Genomic DNA, 26,740 nt, shown 5'->3' with positions numbered 1-26,740 from the left:
GTCTGAGTTTGTCCTTTTGACAATAGAAAGTAGGGCAGAAAAATAAGGGGCCATTAAATGTCTGTGAAGAAGAATGGTGTGGTAAAAGCAGCCTTTATAGGATGGTGGTCTGAGAGCAGGAGCAGGACTGGGGTCCTAGAGGCAGAAGGTCCCACACTGTGTGAGTAGATGCAAAGAACTCGCACCAGGGTGGCGGTAGTCAAAGAGAGGAAGGTGAGATAAGGAAACACTGGTGGACTTGGACGTGTGACTGCATATGGAAATGAAGAAGAGGACTGGGCCGAAGGTCTCCATAGCAATGTCAGGCTGGTGGTACCCGTAGCTGAGAGGCAGGGGTTGTGGAGTAGAGCTAGGCGAACAGATGATGGTGAATTCTTCTGTCTTCTTGGTCTTTGTGCATTTGCCCTATATCTACTAGAATGCCTGTACTTAATGGTTGCTTTAGTTAAAATATTGGTTTGGCTGTAATCCTGTAACCTGTAAAAGACGGACAGTTAATTTCCCTCTTGATGGGAGTGTCTGGGCAGGTAAGTGTCCAGGGTAGGACGGCTCACTTCCACCAGGCTGGCCAAGCGCTTTTGTAGCTTCACTGCCCCGAGCGCATATTACGGCTGAAGATGGCTCATTTCCATAATTCTGCCTTTAAGCAGAAGCAGAATTCAAGAAGCAGAGAGGAGGTAGAGAGCAAAGAGATTCCTTTTTGAGGCTGTGCTGTATTGCTCTCTACGTTCTATTGTCTGTGCCTTGGTCACATGGCTATACCTAGGTATCAAGGAGGCTGTGAAAATGCTGTTAGCTGGCCAGCCATATAACCACCAAAACTCAGAATTTCTCTGCTAAATCATAGAGAGGATTTTGTGGCGTAAGTTCTTAAACATGGGACCTGCTGCAAAGGCCCTTATTTTTGTTGAATAAATGTGCTTAGTATTTGGTAATGCTGAGTTGGAAAGGAGGGAAGGCCTCCAAGTGGAAGTGCCCAGGGGGTAATGGAAGACACAGACTTGTAGTCAGAACTGTGAGCAATCCATACAACATGAATATGTGAGGCCCTTCTAAAGACTATGGATGAACTTCTTCAACTGGAGAGAAAAGCAGTTTAAAAAAAGGCAGCAAAGGGGCCTTGCAGTGCTTGTAGGTTACGTGGTAAGAAGCAGAGAGAGAATCCATGGAAATAATTGGACAAACAACCGTCTAAAGATGCTGCAAAATATTGTTTCCTGAGGCAGGAAGAGACACAGATGAAACGATATTGTGGAAAGGATGAATTAAGGAGGACAAAAATAAAAGATGCAGAGGGCCAAGGCAAGTGTACGAGGGCAGAGAGCTGACTGTTGAACAGAACAGAAATTTCAGCTACGATTTGCAGCTTGCCAACATTAGGCTCCATTTAGAGCCTCAGATCAGATGGGTCAGTCTACAGAGGGAACCTGGTCTATCACAGAAGAACATTGCTTAGAAGACACACGGTAAAGGAAAGGTTCTATTGAGAGTATGGAAGTGTGTCCGTGAAACTGTTGGTGCGGTTGTGTGTGAGGGATGATACTACTGTGTCAGGGCTGGCAGTGACGCTTAACGATCAGGTGCGATTTCTGTAAACAGAAAACAACACATTATTTTAATTTCTATAAATAGCTTCATTTAGGCTAGTTTTTTTTTTTTTTTTTGTATAATCAACAAGTAGTGTGAACCACATTTGATTAATTGGAAAGTTCAAATCAGTCTCAAAGGATTTTGACTATGTGGTGTTTCAGTTCTCTGGAGTGTTGTGTGGTGGAGAGAAGGGACTTCCTCAGCTCGCTCAGGGGCCTCATATTTGGGTGTGCGTGTCATGTGCTTCCCTCGAAGTGTGACTGGTTTTGCTTACACTATCTAATTGGGAAAAAATCTGAAATGTGTTTTTTTGGGTTTTTTTTTTTGGCTTCTGTTTTTGTTTGAACTGACCCGGAAGTGAGGCCTGTTCAGCAGCCAAGAAAACTTTGACAGAGACACCGTCTTTAGCTTCCTTTAATTTTGAACTTAATAGAGAGGAAACCTAGGTACAAGCTAAGTGGTTTAGCAGCTCCTCTGAATTCGTCAGATCTTATCAATCATTGCTGCCCGACAGAAATATCACGCACGCCACAGACACCATTTTCCATTTTCTAGTAGCCATATTAAAAAAAAAGTATAAGGAGACAGGCAAAATGAAATTCTTAAAAAAAAATCTTTTAAGTCTGCTTCTTTCAAGTGCCTGACTAGCTGTATGAGCCAGTTGGTTCAGTATCGGACAGCGCGGTTCTAGTGGATTCATCATGAAGGAGTTCATTGAGGATTTGTCCTTAATTTTAAGTGTGGGAGTTATACCGGCACGAACGCTAGTGATAATGTTTAGTGAATTGGTTTTCTACTGCTTTACTTTTCAGCTTGGATATCTTAAAACAGCTAGTTGTGTTGCCAGCAGCCTGGGTTGATTGGGGTCTGCCTAGGACGATGTGGGTAGAGGCAGTGAAGTAAACCGTTCTCCGTCTGGGACCGCTGAGCTCCTGCAGTCTCACTGAGAGCTCACTGCTGTCTTTACCCTGAGGCTGTAGGGGAGGGAACGGGGAATTATGAGTAGGTTTTGAGTCAGTGTCCTCCTTATCGTTCTGGCCTTCCTTCCCCAGTGCCTTACTAGTCCATGCAGCCTGCTGTAACAGAATGTCATTGACTCAGTGGTTAATGAACAACAGAGATTTACTTCTCACAGTTGTGGAGGCTGGGAAGGCCAAGATCAGGGCACCGGCCGATTCAGTACCTGGCTTGGAGCCTTCTTCCTGACAGCCATCTTTTCGCTGTGTCTTCACATGGCAGAAGGGGTGAAGGGTATCTTTGGGGTCTCTTTTACAAGGGCACGAATCTCATTTTTAGGGTTCCACTCTTATGACCTAATCACCACGCCGAGGCTCCACATCCTAATACCATCACATTGGGCATGAAATTTTGGGGGACACAAATATTCAGTCTGCAGCACCTAAGTACCGCCCTTTGCCCAGGGGCTCCCATCTCAAGCTGTCCTAGGGAAGGACCAGTTTTTAAATCCCCAAACCATTTATGTTCTGATGCTTTTGTAAACTACAATAGAAATGAATTACTCTATAAATGAAATTAGAAAAACCCAAAGAAAGACATACTAGTCTAAATTCAGCAGATCAAACATCACTCCATCGTATGGCTGTAAACTTCTAGTACTTGCTCTCAATGTCTGTACGTACTTATTTCTTGCTGGGCAGGTAACACCCAGGACTTAGCAGCAGCCTGCGATCTACATTTTGAGGAGGGAACACTTCTTTACATCTGCAGTCTTTGTCATATCAACCTCTGTATAAAGCACGTCTTCTGTTTTCCGATCAGGACAGGAGGATCAAAGCGACTTAGTAAGATGCTGGACGGTGGGCCAGTGGTGGAGCTGGCATTCTGACCCAGAATGGCAGCCAACCCACAGGAGTCTTTGTGAGAGTTAGGGAAAGGTGTTCTTCCCCTGGGTGGGCTCTCACTCTGCCTGCTATTGGAGCGCAGCCCGAGCTATGTAGGATATGGTCCTATCAGACGCAGCGTGCTCTCCCTACCTCCCTTTGCCAGGGTAGAAGGACAAGAGAGTGGGCAGTGGGAAGAAGAGCTAAAGTGGAGACTAAGTGTTGTCTCTGTCATTTTACTGTACATTTTCATGGAATGGTGGTTGAAGTTGACAAAGAAAACAAAACTCAAGTTGATGAAAATGGGTGGTTTTCAGAATTTCTAGTTCAAGTTGTGCCCAACCTTAAGTTTTTGGTGTACCTATTTAATTAGTGTGTACTGTCCTGAGACTCCCATTATTAGAAATTTCCATATAGTCAGCCAGGTAGCGGGTGTTCAAAATAACACAGGAATATTAATATTTAACAATCTATTAAAATATGTGTGAATACATCCTTGTTTTTTTAAGATTTTTAAAATTTATTTGACAGAGCAAGAGCACAAGCAGGGGGAGCTGCAGAGGGAGAGGGAGAAGCAGACTCCCTGCCAAGCAGGGAGCCCGATGCAGGACTCCTTCCCAGGACCCTGGGATCATGACCTGAGCTCAAGGCAGACGCTTCACTGACTAAGCGACCCAGACGCCCTGAATACATCCTTGTTATCTTTGCTGCTTCTACCATCATAATTCTACTATAAGTTTCTAGTACTGGCTTAGTTTATAATTAAATGAAGAAATTTTAAAAAAAAAGTATGGACAGTGGAAAACGACCTAGGATATCTCCTTGATACAGTAATCATTCAAACCACAAATTAGTTAATGTTAATTTGAAACACATCTCTAGTTAAGTAGCCTAATTATATTAACTATATTCGGGTTGTAAAAGTTTGACTGGGGCCATATACACAGTTTTGTTCTCTTCCTATGGCCTAAAATTGCATGGTTAAAGCAGACATGCCATTGGTCATGTAGGATGCCAGGAAAAGAATTACGGGAGAAGTCATTTGCAACCACTGGAAAACTACTCTGAACTAATAAAGGTCCGGATTTCTTAGGAAATTACACGAGAAGATGGTGAGATTATTTTCTTTTGTAGACTTAAACTGAGTAATGAAAAGTTGACAGTTTATTTTTGAGAAACTATTGAAAATGCTTTCCTGAGTATTTAAACTTGGTGTAGCTATTACTACTGAACTGGGCACACTGTTTGCTAGGTGTGCTCCCAAGAGTGCCGAGTGCATCATGAATGCCTGCTACAGCTTTTTGAAGTCGATGGTGCTGTTATTTTTTTAAATAAGGAAACTGAGGCTTTACGATGTTGGAGTAACTTTTCCAGAAAGCTCTACCTAGACGTAGGAATCAGAATCTGCATTTTAAAAAAGATCCCAGGTGATTCATGTGCATATTAAAGTTTGAGAAGTAGGGTGCTGGGGTGGCTCAGTTGGTTAAACATCTGCGTTTGGCTCAGGTCAGATCCTGGGGGCCTGGGATGGAGCCCCACATCCGGTTCCCTGCTCAGCGGGGAGCCTGCTTCTCCCTCAGTCTGCCACTCCCCTATTTGTGCTTTCTCTCTCTCCCTGTGTCAAATACATACATACATACATACATACATACATACATACATACATACATACAAAAATAAATAAAATCTTCAAAAAAAAAAGTTTGAGAAATAGTGGTCTATTTTCCAGAGTCCATGTTCATAATCCCTACATAATGTTCATGATCCATACATAGTCCTGCCTCGTTGGTAATCTAAGATAAAAACTTTATTAAGTATATTAGCTGAATCTAATACATGAATTTAGATAAATTCAAAATAATCCTTTTATTTCTGGTTATATCTTCTAATTCTTGCAGATTTCAAATTTGTTAATTCTGCATTTTCCATTTTTCAACTAAGGCTTCTGAGATCAGTTTCTAAGAGTCAACTCACTCCTCTCCATTGCTCCGGTGGTACCTGGATTCTAGCAGTGTCCTAGTTTGATAGCTTCTCCACCCATTTCTTAATTGGGTTATTATTATTATTATTATTATTGCTATTGAGTTATATAAGTTCTTTATATGTTATTGGATATACCATTTGCCAAAATCTTCTCCCATTCAGTAGGTTGCCTTTTCGTTTTGTTGATGGTTACCTTCATATGTTACCCAGGGTGTTTTTTTAAAAGAAGGATAAATAAAGACTATGGTTTGTAATATAAAGGTTGAGTTAGTCCAGGGAACTGTAGAGTCAATCCCTTTAGACATCTGTCCTTCCCGTGTATATGCCTTCTAGAATGCAATGGATGGTTACTATTCCTACCTATAATCTCAGGCATTTAAATGTAAAATATAGTTTATAATAAGTTCATTTGAATTATAACAGAAGCAGCAAGTGAACAGTCTATATGGCATTTTATTTTATTTTATTTTTTAATTGACTTATAGTTGACACACAGTGTTACATTAATTTCAGGTGTACAGCCTAACGATTCAACATCTTTATAAGTTAAGCTGTGCTCACCACAAGTATAGGTACCATCTGTCCCCATACATCACTATTACAGTGTCATTGGCTATATTCTCTAGGCTATACTTTTTATTCCTATGACTTATTCATTCCTTAACAGGAAGCCTGTCTCTCCCACTCCTCTTCACCCATTTTGCCCAACCTCCCACCTCCTTCCCCTGTGACAGCCAATAATTTTTCCTCTGTGTTTATCGGTCTATTTCTGGTTTTTGTTTGTTTGTTCATGTGTTTTCTTTTTTAGATTCCACATGTAAGTGAGATTATATGGCATTTGTCTTTCTCTGTTCGACTTATTTCACTTAGCATAATAACCAGTAGGTCCAACCATGTTGTCACAAATGGCAAGATTTCATTCTTTCTTCTGGCTGAGTAATATTCTGGTGTATGTACATACCATATCGCCTTTATCCATTCATCAGTCGATGGACACTCGGGTTGCTTCCATGTCTTGGCTATTGTAAATAATGCTGCAGTAAACATTGGGGTGAATATGTCTTTTCAAATTGGTGTTTTCATTTTCTTTGGGTAAATACCCAGAAGTGGAATTACTAGATCATATGGTATTTCTATTTTTAATTTTTTGAGGAACCTCCATACTGTTTTCCACAGTGGCTGCACCAGTTCACATTCCCATCAACAGTGCATGAGTGTTCCTTTTTCTTCATATCCTCACCAGTACTTGTTATTTCTTGTCTTTTTCATACTAGCCATTCTAACTGATGTGAGATGATACCTCCCTGTGGCTTTGATTTGCATTTCTTTGATGATTAGTGATGTTGAGCATCTTTTCATGTGCCTCTTGGCCAACTGTATGTCTTCTTTGGGAAAATATCTATTCAGGTTCTCTACCCGTTTCTTTCTTTTTTTTTTTTTTTTAAGATTTTATTTATTTATTTGACAGAGAGACAGCCAGCGAGAGAGGGAACACAAGCAGGGGGAGTGGGAGAGGAAGAAGCAGGCTCATAGCAGAGGAGCCTGATGTGGGGCTCGATTCCAGAACACCAGGATCATGCCTTGAGCCGAAGGCTGATGCTTAACGACTGCGCTACCCAGATGCCCCTCTCTACCCATTTCTTAATTGGTTTATTATTATTATTGGTATTGAGTTATATAAGTTCTTTATATATTATTAGATATATCATTTGCCAAAATCTTCTCCCATTCAGTAGGTTGCCTTTTCATTTTGTTGATGGTTTCCTTCATATGCAAAAGCTCTTTATTTTGGTGTAGTTCCAATAATTTATTTTTGCTTTTGCTGCCCTTGCCCAAGGAAACAGATCTAGAAAAATGTTGCTAAGGCCCATGTCAAAGAGATTACTGCCTATGTTGCTTTTCTAGCAGTTGTATGGTTTCAGGTCTCACATGTAGGTCTTTAATCCACTTTGAGTTTGTTTTTGTGTATGGTGTAAGAAAGTTGTCTAGTTTCATTCTTCTGCATGTAGCTGTCCAGTTTTCCCAATACCATTTATTGAAGAGGCTATCCTTTCCCCATTGTATATCTTTATCTTCTGTGTTGTAGGTTAATTGACCATATAATTGTGGGTTTATTTCTGGGTTTTCTGTTCTGTTACATTGATCTAGGTGTCTGTTTTTGTGCCATACTGTTTTGATTATTATAACTTTGTGGTGTGTCTTGAAATCTGGGATTGTGATACCTCTGGTTTTGTTCTTCTTTCTCAAGATTGCGTTGGCTACTCAGGGTCTTTGTGGTTCCATACTAATCTTAGGATTATTTGTTCTAGTTCTTTGAAAAATTCTATTGGTATTTTGATAGGGATAGCATTGAATCTGTAGATTTCTTTGGGTAGTGTGGACATTTTAACAATATTAATTCTTCCAATCTATACTCTGAGAACTATAAAAAAAAATTGATGAAAGAAATTGAAGATGACACAAACAAATGGAAAGATCTTCCATGCTCCATGGACTGGAAGTCTGTACGACCTTTTAAAAGATAACCTGTAAATATGAGCCACTCAGGTTTGAAGAGCAAGGAAGGACATGCAAATATCAGCAGTCTTAGAGATGGTACCTGGAAATTAGTTTGGAGAATGGACAGGAAGCAATGAGAGTCATCTGTGATGCTAGAGTCACTTAAAGGGCTTTTTGAAGTGCAGATTGAGGAAAATCTGATGCCCACACTTTCTGGTTAGTAGGTTTGTGATAGGGCCCGTGATTTTGCATTTTTAGTAAGTTCTCAGGTGATGATCATACGTGCTGGTCCAGGGAGCACACTTTGAGAGATACTGCACTAGATTTGAGAGTCTAGTTAGAAATTTTTTGCATTGATCTATGTAAGATAAAACATAGGAATAAATGCTGGCAATAGAGTTGAAGAGGAAGGGTGGATTCCAAAAATATAGAGGAGTTATAATTGACAGGACTTGTTAACAGACCAGAGTATACAGATGAAGCAGAAGTAAGAGTCTAGATTGATTTCTCGATTTCTAACTTTAGTAGGTGGGTGGAAAATGATGGTGCCATTATCTCAATATATGGAATAAAAGAGAAGTTGGATAGGTTTTGGGGTGGACCTAATGACGAGTTTGGTGTTAGACATGTCAAATGGAGATTTATGTGCAGATATGTTAGGAAAGTAGGATACTGTAGAGTTGAATATACAGTTACAAGAATGAATTTATAAGTGCTGGCATGTATGTCTGTAGAAGAGAAATTATAGGTCATAAAGTGAACAGAATAAAGTGCTCAGAACAGAACTCTGAAATATGCCAGTATTTAAGGTGAAATCAGAGTAATTCACCTTGAAAGGGCCTGAGAAGGGCTGCCAGGAGCTGTGGAATGAAGAGTTTCTGTAAGGCTGTGATCAGTCTGTCAGCACTGCAGAAAGGTCAATTGACATATGGATGCAAATGCATTTAGTTTTGTCAGAGGGTCACGGATGGGACCCAGATTGTATTTACCTGAAGTTAGAAAGTGTTTCTGAGGACAGAATACATGCCTTTTGTTTTTCTGATATTAAGTTTCTATTCACTTCTGAAGAAGATAACACTATTGATAGAAATACTTGGGGTGTGAATGGATTCATATTCAAGGTCTAAGCTAGTATTTTAGCTGAAACTTGATGTTTAAAGAGCAAATTAAGAATCAAAATTTGTGTGTGTGTGTGTGTGTGTGTGTGTGTGTGTGTACACATATATATTCTTTTGAGGAAACATTGTCTCTTGTGAGGTATTATTCCTTTTTACAAGACGCTTGCAGAAATGAGTGTGGAGGATTTTGTGGTTGGTTCCTTCTGAAAGTGTTGTTTTACTCTCCACCCCATCCCTGCTGGGGAACCAAGAATGCTATTATTGCTATTAAGAATATTGTTTTACTCTGTGACTTTGTGTGACAGCTGGGCATGATTCTTTAATAGTTTACCGATTGGCCCAACGTCAACAAAAAGAAAGACAAGGTCAACAAATGTGATAGGTGTTAGGGCAGCTGTCCCTTCTGATAATCTGACCATAACTGCTTTTTCCTTTTCCTCAGTGTTTTTTCTAAGCAGACTTACAAAAAAACCATGACAGTAAATAGAAATGACTGCCCTTCAGGACCTGGGGTACTGGTTTCATAAGCAAGATTTATCAGTGGTGTGTCAGTGTCTGGAAAACATAGTTTAAATGTGTGTGTCCAAGAACAGCATGCCCACCTCTATTTTAGGAAAACTCCTTGTGGGGTGTGCGGATTCACGGACTCATTAGGACTCTCTGGAAAGCCGGATTTGAGATGGAACAGACATAGCCCTTTGGATTTGCTGCTTGTATTCCTCTATTAATTAGTTGGAAATTTCCCCACAAAACGTGGGCCAAATGCAGAATGAGAGGGACGGCCAGTAAAACAGTGAGCTTTCTGAAGGATCAGAATCAAGGCATGTTTTCTATTTTGTGCTCAAACAGGTCCGATCTAACAGATTCTGTGTGTAGAGTTTACTTACCCTCCACCTGTTGACCAGTGTTTTAAGGCCCGACATTATGATAGGAACACTTTAAAAATCTCAGGCTGCAAATGATCAAATGTGTAATTGTTATTTCATAGAGACTAAACTAATATCCTAAAGTGTTAGAAATTTTACACGCTGACAGATCAGTCTCTTTAAAGACGGGTAAAGAGCTTGCCATTGAGGCTGATGGGTGAAGATGGTAAATTTGGAAAATGTAAGACATAAAACACAACAGCTCTTTTCAGATCAGTGTTGAATACTTTAAGTAATGACTTTAAGCCATACATTTTTCATTTAGGATTAAAAAGAACATGTTATCAAGCATATCATTGGAGTTCAAATTAACATTTTCCCCTTTTCCTTTCTTTGAGCAGGTGGTCAAGTTATTAAGCAACAAAAGATCACAAGCAGTTGGAATATTAATGTCTAGCCTTCATTTAGATATGAAAGATATACAACATGGTAAGTATAAAAATAAAAATTCAGCTTTTGCATACCCAAATTTGGGCTGAGAGATGTGCTGTTGGAGTTTTGAGATTACTATGTTTCCCGTAAGCACTACCAAACTTTCTACCGGGATCGTTTCTGGAGGAGTTACTAGTAACTTGACTTTTATGTTGTTTCTATATTTTGCTGAAAGCCTAATTCTCATGTGACGTATTTAGTCTGCATTAATAAATATTTCATTTTTAATTCATCAGCAATACTGGTCCCACTGTGCTCTGTAACTAATTGGACTATCTCTGAGGTATTTACTTCTGGATGCCATGCTCTAAGAGTGACTGATAAGCGGGAGTCGTAGTAGGGTATGTCTCAGCCCTCGAAAATACCTGAAGATAGTGCGCTGGAGAGATTAAATATGCTGAGACTTGGATCTCAAGTGTTTGATGAGCTAACATAAGTTTTCTAACAAATTGTCTTCAACCAGTGTAGGAGTTACACGGATGCTTGCTTTGACTGTTATTATTTTAAGAATGTTTTATGATTAGAGAGGTTGAATAGTAGACTGGATTGCCATGTGCAGTAATTAAATGAAAACTCAGAAGTGTTCAAGAGGCTGAATGATCATTGGTCGCGGATGTCTGTAAAGCATTGGACAGGTGCGGGGACGTGTTCTCTTAGTCCTCCTGTTCCAAGATACGATGCGATGCTGAAAGAATCACAAAAGCAATTTTTTTATGTATAACTTTTTAGGGTGGAAAACTGTTCCTCTTCTTTCAATTATTTGGTGTAACTATATGTAAACCCCTGGGCTTTTCTAGACATAGGGGGATTGAATTATTTTTTCTAATAACCATCAAAGATAGTTTCAAATGATTCTTGCCCACTTCTATTATTGTTGGTGATTCAGACACATGGAAGCAGTAATATCAGGGCCTTTTGTTATTTCTTTTATGTTGTTTTAATTTATATCTTTAACCAGGCTTATTAAATACTCTCTATGTTTAGAGTTAGGCTGATTTTAACGTTTTCTAAGTGGCTTTAGTGTCAATATTTTAAATACTTGAAATCCACCGTATAATTAACAGGCATTCCTATGCCGTATCTTCCTATCACATTTATGCTGAGAGGTATTGCCCAAAGGTGAATAGAGGAAATATATTTATATTCAGAACGTCCCATGAGCTGTCCAGAGCCTTAGAACAGATTTAAAGCAGATTGAATTATCCAATGGAATGCCAGTTTACCTATTAAAGAAATATGGTTTCAAGTATAACACAGACTTTATAAATCATGAGAACATTTAACCGGCTTTCTAGCTTACCCCTTTATGAGTGTGGATTCTATTTGTCAGCCTTAAAATACTGTGTGGAATAATTCATAAATAGCAGCAGCCTGGAATGCTCTGTCAATTGATGAGTAACTCTTAATCATAATTTAAGTTTTTATTAAACTGTTTTGATGGTGAGGAGACTTCCTCAAAGTGAAGCACTGGGGGTAGTAGTCATAGAAGAGGACGCCAAGGCTGGCGCCGAGAAGTGCTTGGCGTTTGCGAAGCTGGCGGATGTAGCCCTGTTAAGTCATAGAATGAAATCTGAAAATAATGATATGGTCCTTTCCTTCAGTGAAATGTTCAGCCCGGGCGGAGTTAATAATGAGAACCTTATGAACAAAGGAGTCCGCCTAACATCTGTGTCTGTGGTAAAGCCAGTGAGAGTTCATTGAAAACTTGCTAGCTTAACATGCAAAGCTGACAAGAACGTGGCCTGGACGTCAGTAGTTGAAGGGTCACAGAATTATGCATCAACTTTCTCCTATTAGGATGCGACGTGATTGCTTGAGTCACTTTGAAACCCTGTACACGGTCTTCTAAAACACGGCCGCCTGAAAATCTAAGTCTGAAGGAGCAAGGGGTAGGCCTTTCTGTGAGTCAAGTCCGTTCCGGCTCAGTCCGTTGTCTGGAACCATGATTTGCACGTGTGAGTTGCTTGCGGCCTCTAGAATAAACTTGACTTCTATCAGGATACGCCTGCCCTGAGGAATCCACAGAAGCATAAACAGCGTTGATTTTGGTTGTAGAAGCAGCCGCAGAATTTATCCAGATCTCCACTGTCATCTTGTAGGGCTCACTAAGACCTTTTGGGGGGTCGGTTTCTTTTTCAAGGTCGCAAAGCACGTTGGTGGAACAGACTAAACTCGGGCCCCACCCTCTGCTCTCTCTAGACCTGTTCTTTTCATTCATGTGAGCTGCTTTGTTCAAGGGTGTGCTTCTGCTACAACCAGCATTGGTGTCTGGAAAACAAGTATATGGAACACTGTAGAACAGTGGGAATTTTTTTTTCTATTTTTCCCTTTTCCCTCACCAAAACTCTAGAAAAGGTTAGGGGTGTGTTTACTTTGTAATGTTTCTATTTTTAAGGTGCCACATTAGAGTATTCAGTGTGGAAGGGTTGGATTAGAGGTGCCAAAGTCAAATCGCGGTCTTGCCACCATGTCCGCTGAACACCACACCCGCTCAGACGTCAAGGGTTGGATTAGAGGTGCCAAAGTCAAATCACGGTCTTGCCACCATGTCCGCTGAACACCACACCCGCTCAGACGTCAAGGGTTGGATTAGAGGTGCCAAAGTCAAATCGCGGTCTTGCCACCATGTCCGCTGAACACCACACCTGCTGAACACCACACCCGCTCAGACTTCAAGGGTTGGATTAGAGGTGCCAAAGTCAAATCGTGGTCTTGCCACCATGTCCACTGAACACCACACCCGCTCAGACTTCAAGGTCATTTTCTACAACAGCACATGCAGGGTCCTCGGCGTCACACAGAGTCACAGGGCAGAGAGGGAAGAAAGGATCGGGTCCTTGACGAGGTTTCCTAACGTGGCAGTCCAAGTGAGGCCGTCCCAGACAGTTCAGTGCGTGGGTGCATGTGCAAGACGACGGTTGCCGTGAGGACCCGCGCTGCTCCGAGGCAGTTGTAAATGTGTCTGGCAGCTTCCACACTATCCTGTGAATTATCAGTTTTCCACTGGGAAGGGTGAAACTGTGGTGTGTGACCTCTGGAAAACAAAACAGAACAAAAACACTCCGATGGTTTAGAATAACGAAGTCTAGGACGAAGGTGCTTTCCAGAAATGATTGACCTAGCGTGCTAGAGCTTAGGGTCATCATGGCTTTAGGAGCTCCTTAACTCAAGCTCTAGGGATCCGCTGAGGCAAGGCCAACTGCTCACCCCTGCCGGAGTCGACTTCCCTGGGTGCAGAGCCCCTTGAGTTCAGTTTGTCGTAAGTCTAGCATCTGTACTTTGGGTGGACTGAGGTTTAATGATTGGCCTTTGGCTCCCTCAGACTGTGAATAGAAAGTTCGGGCTTGTTGGGATAGGGCTGAACCAGTTTCTGAACTGGCTCATGTTTCTGCATTCTCTCTTGTTTGGCATAGTAATTCCTATCTTGGTTGTTTTTTGATGCTTTTCAGATATTTGATAAATACACTTTATCCCTCATTTTAAATTACTCTCAATGGGAGCCTTGATTCAAATCATCTAGCCTATTATTTTCATTATGAGAGTATCCTACAGCTCTGTCGTTGAGTTTTGTGAAAAGAGATTGAAGTTTCTTTACAGCATTCCGTCTGTATTTCGGGAGTCAATGTGGTAGTCACAGCTCCAGGACAATTTTGGTAGAAAATAGTAGCTGCAAAGCAGTTTGAAATTTCTTTTCTTTTTTTTTTTTTTTTAAAGATTTCATTTATTTATTCGACAGAGATAGAGACAGCCAGCGAGAGAGGGAACACAAGCAGGGGGAGTGGGAGAGGAAGAAGCAGGCTCATAGCAGAGGAGCCTGATGTGGGGCTCGATCCCAGAACGCCGGGATCACGCCCTGAGCCGAAGGCAGACGCTTAACCGCTGTGCCACCCAGGTGCCCCAGCAGTTTGAAATTTCTTAAGGCTAAGTTTCCTTCCCTGCAGTCTCACTACTAGGTAGAATATTCACGTAATTCATCATCCAAACTGTGATGCCTTTGAGAGTGGAAGGGGTGCTGTGACTAATATTGCCCAGCCAGCAAGTGCAAAGTGGAAGTTTTGCAGGCACACCAGGGGTATGGTAACTCTACTGTCAGACCAAATGGAAACAAGTTTCTTATATAATTCTCATATATATATATGCATATATATAACAACTATTTATTGGCCGGGGAATTAAACAGCTCGAAAAGCCTGCTTTGTAAACCTGAGGTTGTCTAGAGTGCTGTCCTGTCGGTACTTGCATCAGTATCTTGTCTGAAAGGTATATTCTGGTTGGATGCAAACACAGCACAGAGGCAGGAATCTGTTACCTTTATGGTCTGTAGCTGGCGACTAGAAACCTAAGGGAGCTGGACCCAGGACCAGTTAGGGACTTAGCTTCTGTCAGCTCCCTGAAGGATGCAGGCTGTAGACTCCTCTAAGTTTTCATGCTCTTTCGTGGACAGAGGTGGAGTGGAGCATCTCTAAGAGATTTTAGCTACCCACATGTCCTGTATCCTTTTAGTTTCACCAGGAAATGCCCACTTCACATATTAGAATGCTAATTAACAAAGCCTCAGTTAATGATCTAGTAATTTGTAATAACTGCCTCTGAAGGATGGCCTTTCTTTTTCTAGAATTTAGATTCAATTAGCCAACATATAGGACACCATTAGTTTCAGCTGTAATGTTCTATAACTTATCAGTTGTGTATAACACCCAGTGCCCATCACATACGTGCCCTCCTTAGTGCCCGTCACCGAATTACCCCCTCTCCCCACCCAGCTTCCCTCCAGCAGCCCTCAGTTTGTTTCCTATAGTCAAGAGTCTCTCATGGCTTTTCTCCCTCTCTGATGACTTCCCATTCGGTTTTCCCTCCCTTCCTGTACGATCAGGAATTCAGCAACGTAGCAAGACATAAAATCAGTGCACAGAAATCAGCTGCATTTCTATACACCAACAATGAGACAGAAGAAAGAGAAATTAAGGAATCGATCCCCTTTACAATTGCACCAAAAACCATAAGATACCTAGGAATAAACCTCACCGAAGAGGCAAAGGCTCTGTGCTCTAGAAACTCCAGAACACTGATGAAAGACATGGAGGAAGTGTGGCCTTTCTTACACAGTACTGGCCGAGCATCCGTGGGGAGTAGGTATAGAACAGCTGACTGCCCCTAAAGTTGAAGCTTTAACTGGCTCATGTAGGCTATTACATTCCCTCAGTATACATGTTTTCAAGTAGATTCAAGATACTGTAGCAAGAGATACCGTAGATGTATTTAATGATATCACCCATAGAAATCAGTGTTGCTTACCTTCCAGGATTGTCCAGCCCAAAGTGTTAATGGCCTTCCTTCCTTCATTTCCTCCTTCCTTCCTTCCATCCATGCATCCATCCATCCTTTCTTTTTTTTAAAGCATTTATTTATTTATTTATTTATCAGAGAGAGAGAGAGAGAGCGCGCACAAACAGGGGAAGTGGCAGGCAAAGGGAGAAGCAGGCTCCCTGCTGAGCAGGGACCCAGTGCAGGATGCGATCCCAGGGCTCTGGGTTCAGGACCCCAGCCGAAGGCAGATGCTCAACATACTGAGCCCCCCGGGAGTCCCGGCCTCGTTCCTTTCTTGCTTTTAATGTCTGTCCTGTCTAAAGCCAACTAGTATTGTGAGCCCATGGGCAACAGTACCAGTTTATGCCCTTGTTGAAATTTCTATCTTTTCATCATGATTTGTCAAAATCATGTGTCTTGACATGAAATAAAATAATTATGTAAACTACCTGGTCAATAAAATCATGCTTATTTTTATTCTTTGGTCTCTAAACCTAATGACTGCTTTTTCTAATGCTCTTTTAAAAATGCAGTTAACGATACCTTACAAGGACAATGACCTGCTTTTAGGTTTAAATCAGAAATTCCAGGGGCGCCTCGGTGGCACAGTCTGTTAAGCTTCCCACGCCTGGTTTCTCTGCTCAGGTCGTGATCGCAGAGTCATGTGATCAAGCCCTGTGCTGCTCTCTGCGTCCATCGCAGAGTCAGCCTGAGATTCTCTCCCCCTCTACCTGTGCCCTTCCCGCTCGTGCTCTCTCTCTCTCTCTCTCAAATAAATAAATCAGCAATTCCACTGAAGTCTGTCTGCTAATCACTGACCCTGCATCACGCTGCTGTTCTTTCGGTCTTCTGTCACTGACCTCCTTCGGAAGGGCTCAGAGTTGTTGGAAGCCTTATCCTGATCAGTGTGTACGAAGAAATCACCTAGGTTGGCAGGACACACACTCTTTCATAATCAGATCTTTTTATTACTATCTGAAGAGATGGAATTAAATATTGGCTTGAATTTTTACCTCTCCCCCAGCTCCCTTCCTTCTATTATTTGCCAGTACAGGCTTATCTCAGATATACTGTGGGTTCGCTTCCAGACCCCTGCAGTGAGGCAAATATCGAAATAAGCTGAGTTAAATGAATGTTTTGGTTTCCAGTGCAAATAAAATTTATGTTTACATTATACTATAGTCTATTAAGTGCACAGTAGCGTTGTATCTTAAAAAATCGTGTATATACTGATGTGGTATAGAATATAGGAGAGGTTTGGTGGGCTGAGGACAGAGCCAGCCATTCAGAAAGAATCCTTGAGACTACTTCGGTGCAAAATGGTGGTTTATTAAAGCACGGGGACAGAACACTTGGGCAGAAAGCGCTGTGGCACCAGGGTCTTGAGGAGTGGCTGATTATATACTCCAGAGTTGGGGGAAGGAAGGAAAAAGGAGGTTTCAAAAGAACTTTCGTATCCTAAAGAGGATCCACCTACAAGATACCAGAGGTCTTGCCATTGTCAAGGGAAGGTTGTTTTCCCCTCTAGCAAGGAATTAACATTTAGTTGGGAGATTCCTAGAAGAATGCCCCACAAGTCCCACCCAAGAGTGGGGGAGGGGGTCGGCGGGAGGTGGCAGGGTTTCACTCTACGCTTGGTCTTCAGCTAGCCTTCTGCTCCCTTATCATGTACCTTAATTAGAAAATACTTTATGGCTAAAAAATACTCACCATCATCCGAGTTTTCAGTGGGTCGTAATCACTGAGCACGGATCACCGTAGTAAGTGTAATAATAATGAAAAAGTTTGAAGTATTGAGAGAATCACCAAAATGTGACACAATGGCGTGAAGTGAGCAAATGCTGTTGGAGAAGTGGTGCCCATAGATTTGCCCGAAGCAAGTTGCCACAAACCTTCAATTTGTAAAAAACAAACCCCCCCAAAACACAAAAACGCCCAAAATGCAGTATCTGCCGAGTCAATAAAGCAAAGCTCCCTAAAGTGAGGTCAACCTAGAGCTGTGTAAAGTGGTCCAGTCTCAGAAGGGAGTTATTTTCATTATGCAGTGGAGTGAATGGAGGCTTATAGATGAAGCCTGCCTGGGGCTTCACCTTCACAGGACCACAATGGTGTCCAGTTCCATCGGCTCCCAGTTCACTGCCCTCTACAGTGTATTAGCTTGTTTCAGAATGAGGACCTGTGTTTCCTAATAAAATGGGAACATGCAACATGTGCAAAAAGAGAACTGGCAGAAAGGCATGATACTTCTGGCCACCAGTTGTTTTGGTTTTTTTGAGTTACTAAAGCACTGGAAAATATATTTAGCAAATTTCATCGATTCTTTTGTCATTTCATACAAATTCCCCAGTTTGCTTGTTGATTCTGTTCCTTAGAGAATGAAGTGGATTTTTTCCACAGCTGTGAATTAAAGGAGGAAAAATATTTTAAAGGGAATTATTAATTAATGGAGTGGCTTGTTCTTGATTGAACCAAGCAAAGATAAACAGATTTGTTAGAGAAAAAGCATGTTGGGCTCAGCTTATCAATGAACAAAAGCAGGTCGAGATTACTTGTAAAAAGCTTGTGGCACATAGGGCGTGGGATTTTCTGTGCCTTTTTCTCTAGGTTACTGATGCTCAGAGAGTTTATAGGGATGTACACCCTAGTTAGGTCCTCGGGGATGCTGGCTTTCATTTTGCACTCATGCTATAAGCATGTTTCTTTATTCCTTTTCTCTATACTTCCTGGCTTTTCCCTTCATTTTTAACTGCAGACTAGCTTTGATTAGGAGCCTGATTCCAGAGCCTTGCTGCTGAGATATTATTTTGTCTCCCCCCAAACCCCAGTTCCTATGTTGAAAGCCCTAATCCCCAGTGTGATTGTGCGGACCCCGGGGGCCTTTGGGAGATAATCAGGTCGAGGAGCTCAGGAGGGTGGCACCCATGATAAGATTCACATCCTTAAGACGAGGGCAGAGGCTGAAGGCTCTGCACACTGGGAAGAGGGTCCTTGCAAGTTCCAGCCTCCAGAACTGCGTGCACTAAATTCCTGTTTAAACCACCCAGTCTGCCAGATTTGTTAGCGGCACCTGCTAGGATAGACGGGGACCCCAGTTCTGCTGAGGGTTAGCTGAGTGATGACCCGGGTAATTTTCTTCCTATCTCTATGGCTCCGTTTCCTCGTTAGTAGAAAGGGGTGTTAAATGAGGTATTTCCTGTACACACACACACACACACACACACACACACACACACAAATTGTCGATATTCATTCTGTCCTCGCCTTTCTGCATTTCTTAGGAAATGAGTTGTGGTGATAGGCTTTGGAGGTTGTTGAAACTCACATGCTGGGCAACCAGTGAAGAGAGAGAGCGTTAAGGTTCTGTGTTCCTCCTTCCGTTGCAGGTTCTGCCCCAAGCCTTTGCCGCGAGCAACCGGGTGGTGGAATGCAGGGATAGGGGAGAAGTGGGGGTCCGAGTTCAAGGGGCGCAGGATGGAGGCCGCTTCCGTGGCTCTGCAGCTTGGGTTTCCTGTCAGTATTACTGCAGGACTGAGTCCCCGGGCGGTGTCCATCCCTGGTTTCTGGATGGAGGTCAGATGAGGATGATTTACACGAGCAGCCCCTAGAAGTTGAGCGTGAGCACGTCTTTGGACTGCACGTTACCTGCAAGGAGAGCAATTTGTTTTGGAAATTTGAGAGGTGGGGCAGCGTCCCCTAACTGTGTGGTTTTTTAATCGTGGTCTCTGGGCGCTGTGAGCTTGCCATACTGCACGTGTGCAGCTGTTGGCTCTGAGAGGCTGGGAGGGTAGCAGGGGAGGAGGTTTGGCTTTGTTGCTCCCATGGGTCTTGGTCAGGAGCAAGAGTCGAAGTGGAGACATGGACAGGTGCTTCTGCTTCTTGCTTTGACATATTATTAGACGGACAGTTAAACTAGTTTCTAGCTCTGAGTATAAATATAAAAACACTTCTTTAAAAATCTGGAAATACCCTTTTGAACTATGGGAACTTGTGGTAACTCTTCCCATGTATTTTGATAGCCTACACGCAGAGCAGTTCTTTTACCCTGTGGGGCTGCCACTGAATAGTGGTTTTCTTATGAAATTTTCTACCAAACAAGTTGTAGATTACACACTCCTGGTCTTTTTCGTAACATTTCTGGCTTCATTCTTAGAGACACAAGCTTTTTCACTTGCCTATTAATTACCGTAAGAAAGTTTATCCATAATCATTTGTTTATTTTTGTAATATTCTCAAAAATTGGGTTTGGTGTGGGCAATGTTTTTTTTCCCAGTAGGTTTTCCAGTGTCTGGTTTCTTTATGAAACTCAAGTTTACAAGGCTCACTTAGAAATTGCTTCATGCCCTTTTTTTTTACCTTTATTTTAAGTGTTTTCTTCACATGGGATATGGACTTTTAAGACCTGTTTATTATATTCATTGAAACATTAAAAATCTAGTAAATGCTGTTGGGAGGTTTAGTGAATGGTTTTCATTGAAATGTAAAGTCACTTAGAATTAGAAATTTGAGACGAGAGTGGGCTCCATCCAGTGAGCTGTGTAACCTTTTCATCAACTGTAGCCTTGTCGTGGAGAAAAGTGCATGTGAGATAGGTCCACTTTCATTAAAACCTACTTTTTAGAAATTTAATATCAGAATATGTTTTAATTTAAAATATAAATTCATTACCTAGAGTTTTTTATAAAAAGAAAGACCTCCTAAATCATTTTAAGTCACACAGAGAGTATTAAATCAAGGGAAAATGAATTATTATAAGTCTTTTATTACAGGCTCAGAAAAACCTGGGTTGAACTTAGCTTATATATTTTTTATGACATTGTTCCACAGTTGGGCTTTTTGATTAGGCTTTTATGGGAAGGAGAAACACAATACTTGAGGCTGTTCTGAAACTGTTGAGCTTTGGATGTGGATAGTCTTTCCTGCATTGCTTAGTGTCTGGTTATGCATCAAGTGCTTGCGTGTTTATTTTTGCCCCCCACCCATCTCTCCCCTGTAAGCTCTGTGAGGCCAGAGACATAGCCCACTGCAGCTCAGCTCAGGACGTTTGCCCCTGTATCTGCTCTTCACAATCCTCGGGTGATTGTTAGAGGAATTACCCGGGACCGAAAGGGGCATGTGACTCAGTGTGAGTGCGTCATTAATCACGCCAACTTTGCCCCTTGATCCGCCAGGCGTTGAAGGTGCGGTTTTTGCAGCAATATTCCTTTTGCATAATCCTTGAGAGGGGTGGGGATTAGAACTATTATTTGGGCGGTGGGGGGAAGGTGAAGCCCTTTCCATAACTAGAGTCCCGTATATATTTTAAAATTGCCTTCTTGAAAATTCTGTGTGTTTTGACACGTGCATTTTCAGCACCCAAACGTGGCCACCCTCAAGATGCGTTCTGGTTTTCTTTATCCTTTCAGATGAAGTGAGGGTCTGAGAGTACTAGAGATGAGGAGAGGAAGGAGGGATTGGCACTTTCCACATTTCCCTTAGGAGCCACCTGTGTCCTATTCCTACTAGGTACATTCTAGAAATATAATCAGAAATATAATCAGTCCTGTCTGCCAAGACATCAGATAAAATGGCTTAAAAAGTTACGTAATGGCCTGCTATCTTTGAGCATGACTGCAGTAATGATATTTCATGCTGATGACTATCTTACCTCTTTCCTCACAGTCAAATGAGTACAATAAGATCTCTACTTCCCCAGTAGCAGTTTTCAGCCAAATACCTCTGAATTTGTTGTAAAATCTATTAGGCAGTTTCAATCAATTATTATTTACATGTGATTAAGAAATCAAATAGTACAGAAGGCCTTGCAATGAAAAGTCGCAACTCCCAACTCCCCATATGGGCTTCGTCACTTCCATGACGGATTGTAAAGGCATGATTTTCCCCTGGTTTGAGCCGCGGTGGAATATGCGCAGCCTCCTTGAAGGAAATGGTGAAATTTAAGAGGATTCTTCATCGTCACTGACAGTCTGAAGTCCTTATGAATTACATTGTTGTGAAGAGAACTCTAAATTGAACATAATGTTCAAAGACATTATCTGCAAGTTTTTAATTCTAAGATTTATGATTCTAAGGTTAAGGTTGTACAATTGCTGATAATAATAATACTGGCCAGCACATAAAGTCATTGCCGTAGGGTTTGCAATAACTCTATGAGGTAGGTAATGTTATTATCCCCACCTTAGGGTTAAGAATCTGAGACGGGGCAAAAGAAAGTCAAGCAGCAGATGGCTGAGCTGTGGCTTAATCCCAGGTGGTCTTGTTGCAGAGTCTGGGCTCTGAAGCCCTGTGCTGTACTTCCTAAGAACTCTCAAATGGTACTAATTGTATCAGTGACTTAAGCTGGAGAAAATGGTGCATGACTTTTGTCCTTCATGGTTAATCACTACAGCACCAGTCTACCAGCTAGCGACTCTCATTGCCGTTTACAGCACTGTCCTCTAGTAGCTCCTTTCAGCTAGAGCACTCATTCCTACTGTGTGTGCTGGTGTGTGGGGGTGGGGGCGGGATCAAGCAACACAGAGAGAGAAAGCCTGTCATGAAAGCTGCAAAGACGTTACTTGATGGATACTGGAGGATTTGCTTTAAAATTCCTTCTATTATCACTTCCTGTCCTGTCTTCTGTCAGTTCTATGATTTAGGTGATGCTCAGATATGCTTTGCTAGAGAAAGCTACAGAGTGCGTAGTGTCTCTCTATGCCCAACTTCTGTACCAATTAAAGGGATAAGGAGGAGAATGCACTCAAAGACTATGATCACTTTAGCAACATGTCTTCATATAAGTGTCAGAGTGTATTAGAGTGATGAATTATATTGTTATAACCATTAGCCCCTGTTCTTACCATAAAGATGTCAGGATTGACATTTAATTTATATCAGGGGGATCTTGATTCACTCATTTCTACTGTCTTATTTCCTTCCTTTCTTTATTTCTTCCCCTATTTAATTATTCACTTACTCAGATATTTACTGAGTACTTTCTTTATGCCCAGCTCCATTCCTGGCACTGGGGTATAAAAATGAGAACAAAAAAGACAAAACAAGACAACAGCAACAGCAGCACATGGCTATATGGAACTTACATTCCAGCAGGGAAGAAAACCATTTAAAAAAAAAAAGGCAAAATGTATGGTTTGTCAAATGGTATGGTAAGTGCCATGGAAGAAAAACACAAAAGCAGGAAATGGAAACAGCACAGAGTGAGAGGTAAGGGATCAGTCAGGAACAGCCTCAATGAGAAAGTGAACCCCATGCTGTCAGAGGGAAGAGCATGGTTGGGAGAAGAAGCAGAGACCATGTGGTGCTGGTGTCCTGGCACACTAAAGGACCAGCAAGTTGCTGAGTGTTTCTGGAGAGAGTGATCAAGGGCAAGAGACGTTTGGGGTGTGTTTGGATAGATAATAAGGGATAGAGGGAGGAAGGAGTCAAGGGGGATGGGCAGGAGGACCAGAAGAAAACTGTCACAGTAATTCAGACACAAGACAATGGTGGCTTCCCCCAGAGTGATAGCAGTAGTGATGGTGAGATGTAGCCAGATTTGGAATATTTTTTGAAGGTAGAGGCAACAGGATTTGCTTATGGATTACATGTAGACTCAGAAAGAGCGAGGACTCAGGATTTTGGACCTTAGTTAATACAAGGATGTATTTGTTATTTTCTGAGACAAGGAAGATGGAAGAAAAGGCAGTTTGAGAAGGGAAGATCAGAAGATCCACCTGGGACATGTTATGTTTTAAGATTCCTGTTAGACATGTGAGTAGAGGTGTTGGGCGTTAAGAATCGTAAGTTCAGAGTTAGAGAAGTTCAAGAATAGAAAATCCAGAAATGGACCCTCGGCTCTTTGGGCAACTAATCTTTGATAAAGCAGGAAAAAACATCCAGTGGAAAAAAGACAGTCTCTTCAATCAATGGTGCTGGGAAAATTGGACAGCTACATGCAAAAGAATGAAACTTGACCACTCTCTCACACCATACACAAAGATAAACTCCAAATGGATGAAAGACCTTGATATGAGACAGGAATCCATCAAAATCATATAGGAGAACATAGGCAGCAACCTCTACGACATAGGCCACAGCAACTTTTTCATGACACATCTCTAAAGGCAAGAGAAACAAAAGAAAAAATGAACTTGTGGGACTTCATCAAGATAAAAAGCTTCTGCACAGCCAAGGAAACAATCAAAAAAGCTAAGAGGCAGCCCACGGAATGGGAGAATATATTTGCAAATGACACTACAGATAAAAGACTGGTATCCAAGATCTACAAAGAACTTCTCAAACTCAATACACAAGAAACAAATAAACAAATCCTAAAATGGGCAGAAGATATGAACAGACACTTTTCCAATGAAGACATACAAATGGCTAACAGACACATGAAAAAATGTTCAAAATCATTAGCCATCAGGGAAATTCAAATTGAAACCACACTGAGATACCACCTTATGCCAGTTAGAATGGCAAAAATTGACAAGGCAAGAAACAACAATTGTTGGAGAGGATGTGGAGAAAGGGGATCCCTCCTACATTGTTGGTGGGAATGCAAGTTGGTACAGCCACTCTGGAAAACAGTGTGGAGTTCCCTTAAAAAGATAAAAATAGAGCTACCCTATGATCCAGCCATTGTACTACTGGGTATTTACCCCAAAGATACAGACGTAGTGAAGAGAAGGGCCATATGCACCCCAATGTTCATAGCAGCATCGTCCACAATAGCTAAATCGTGGAAGGAGCTGAGATGCCCTTCAACAGATGACTGGATTAAGAAGTTGTGGTCCATATATACAATGGAATATTACTCAGCTATCAAAAAGAACGAATTCTCAACATTTGCTGCAACATGGATGGGCCTGGAGGAGATAATGCTAAGTGAAATAAGTCAAGCAGAGAAAGAGAATTATCATATGGTTTCATTCATCTATGGAACATAAGAAGTAGGAAGATCGGTAGGGGAAGAAAGGAATAAAGAAAGGGGGGTAAACGGAAGGGGGAATGAACCATGAGAGACTATGGACTCTGGGAAACAAACTGAGGGCTTCAGAGGGGAGGGGGTGGGGGAATGGGATAGACTGGTGATGGGTAGTAAGGAGGGCACGTATTGCATGGTGCACTGGGTGTTATACGCAACTAATGAATCATCGAACTTTACATCAAAAACCAGGGATGTACTGTATGGTGACTAACATAATATAATAAAAAAATATTATAAAAAAATAAAAGAGTTAGAGAAGTTCAGACCGATGATAAGCAGGGGATTCATCAGCATCTTGATGATGGGAGTAAGTGTCGATGGAGGAGAAGAGAAATCAATACCGAGGCTGTTATGGTCCTCAGATTCCTGAAATCACGTGAGCTTTCACAGCACCTTCAGGATTCTATCCTACTTGAATCCACTGTGATGTTGCTTAGGCTATCCTGGATGGGTTAGGAATTAGATCAAATGGAAAATGAAGAACAAAGAGAAATATATTTATATTGAACATATTATATATTTTTGGTGGTTCTATGTAGAAAGAGGGCAGAATGCAAGGTTTATTTTTCCTCATTTGTTCAACAAGCTTTGTTCCCTAAGAAAATGGATAATTGGAAGCTGTTTAAAATCAGATTGTGTTTTTACATTATTTCCACTAAGCCGTTGGTTCTATTAATTATTTCTTCCATAAAGAGGAACATAAACAGGAGCAGCTTTCTTGACTTGCTAACACTCATGTGAAGATAAATTTGAAATATTTATGTCCCTAGACAAAATATTAGTAACTAAATACAAACAGAAAATTTGATTACTATTTAGTGGACTGTTGGGTAACATTGAGAATTTGTCATAACAGCCATTTGGAAGAGAATACATATTGAGTAATTTATGGTATCCACGCTGATATTTCTTTTGGAAGCAAATTTCTTTTAATTCGCAGCATTCTTAATTTTAAAATCAAAATTTTATTATCAATCTGTTTTAGACCTATTAGCTCCATGCTCTTGGACTACTGTATTTCAGTGCAGTTCTATTAGGTCTTTCTTCCTTTAAAAAGTTTTAATTAGTGGAGAATGGAAATGTGTTTCATAAAGATTATATATGCTTCAACCAAAATTGTTTTTCATTTTTGAAAATCTCTTTATGATCTAGTTTAATAGACAGCCAGAGTCTCATCTGCTTCTGCATTTATTCTGTTGTTATATGTTGTTTTGGTTGAAATGTATGAAGAAACTCTGTCTTCACACAGATATGTAGCTGAAAAGAGAGGAGTATTTATTAGTCTTTCAGATAATGGTAGATATTATTGTTAACACTGCACCAAAACTCAACAACGAATAGTTTCCTAACAGTTAGTTGCAATGTTGAATTTGAAAGCCACATCAATAAACTTTTCATACATTAAAAAAAAAAAAAGATTGCATCGCACTCAGTATTAAATACGTAGATCTGCTAACCTTATTTTATTTAACTGAGTTAAGGTGTCTGAATTATAGAGATGTTTGGCAGAAAACATAAATTTAAGAATATTGAGTTCATTTCAGTGAAACCCAAATATTCATTTAAATCTGAACACACTCTGGTATGTTTTGAAGTGTTGGAGATGTTTAGAATAGTTCTAAAACAGCACGCTTTGCCTTTTTGAGATAAATTATATTTTTATTTCTAAATCAAATTCACTCATTGGCTGTTTTCTGAACCCTAATTCCAATTACAATATGTGTATGTTACAGTGTTCGCTGCTCAGTGCCCTATTTTAAGTTTAACTTGGAACCGTGCAAACAGACATTTTGGTCTCCTGGTCTCACTGCAGCAGAAAGGGGCAAACTAGTAAGGAGAGCACCAACTGTCAATCGTCCTTATCTCAGCCATAATCTCTGGAATGAAAGATTCCCATCATCTGCTGCACATAGCAAAAGGTCTGGGTGTCACAAGGAAATGACATCAGTTTTCTAGCATCTGTGATACCCTCAAGTAGTAATTTCAGAATACTTAGCAAAAGGCTTACATTGTTGAAATATGATGTAGTCTGGGGAGTTAACTTTTAGTCTCGATCTCTAACTCTTTCATTCTGTG

The 26,740-nt window shown here is 41.1% G+C and overlaps 1 protein-coding gene across 1 annotated transcript in view; it reads left to right on the top strand.

Moving 5' to 3' along the window:
- FMN2 (formin 2) overlaps positions 1 to 26,740 on the top strand; it is a 356,034-nt gene that overhangs the window by 151,217 nt on the left and 178,077 nt on the right. Inside the window, exon 7 of the mRNA XM_087859789.1 lies at positions 10,299 to 10,386. Within this exon, the coding sequence (XP_087715915.1) occupies positions 10,299 to 10,386 (88 nt within the window). The remainder of the gene's footprint in view (positions 1 to 10,298; positions 10,387 to 26,740) is intronic.

Source organism: Ursus americanus, chromosome 2, assembly GCF_024610735.1.
Source record: "Ursus americanus isolate L20-20 chromosome 2, mUrsAme1.1.p, whole genome shotgun sequence".
NCBI classification, from domain to species: Eukaryota; Metazoa; Chordata; class Mammalia; order Carnivora; family Ursidae; genus Ursus; species Ursus americanus.
Note: the sequence above shows the minus strand (reverse complement) of the source record. Positions and strands in the feature narration are given on the sequence as shown.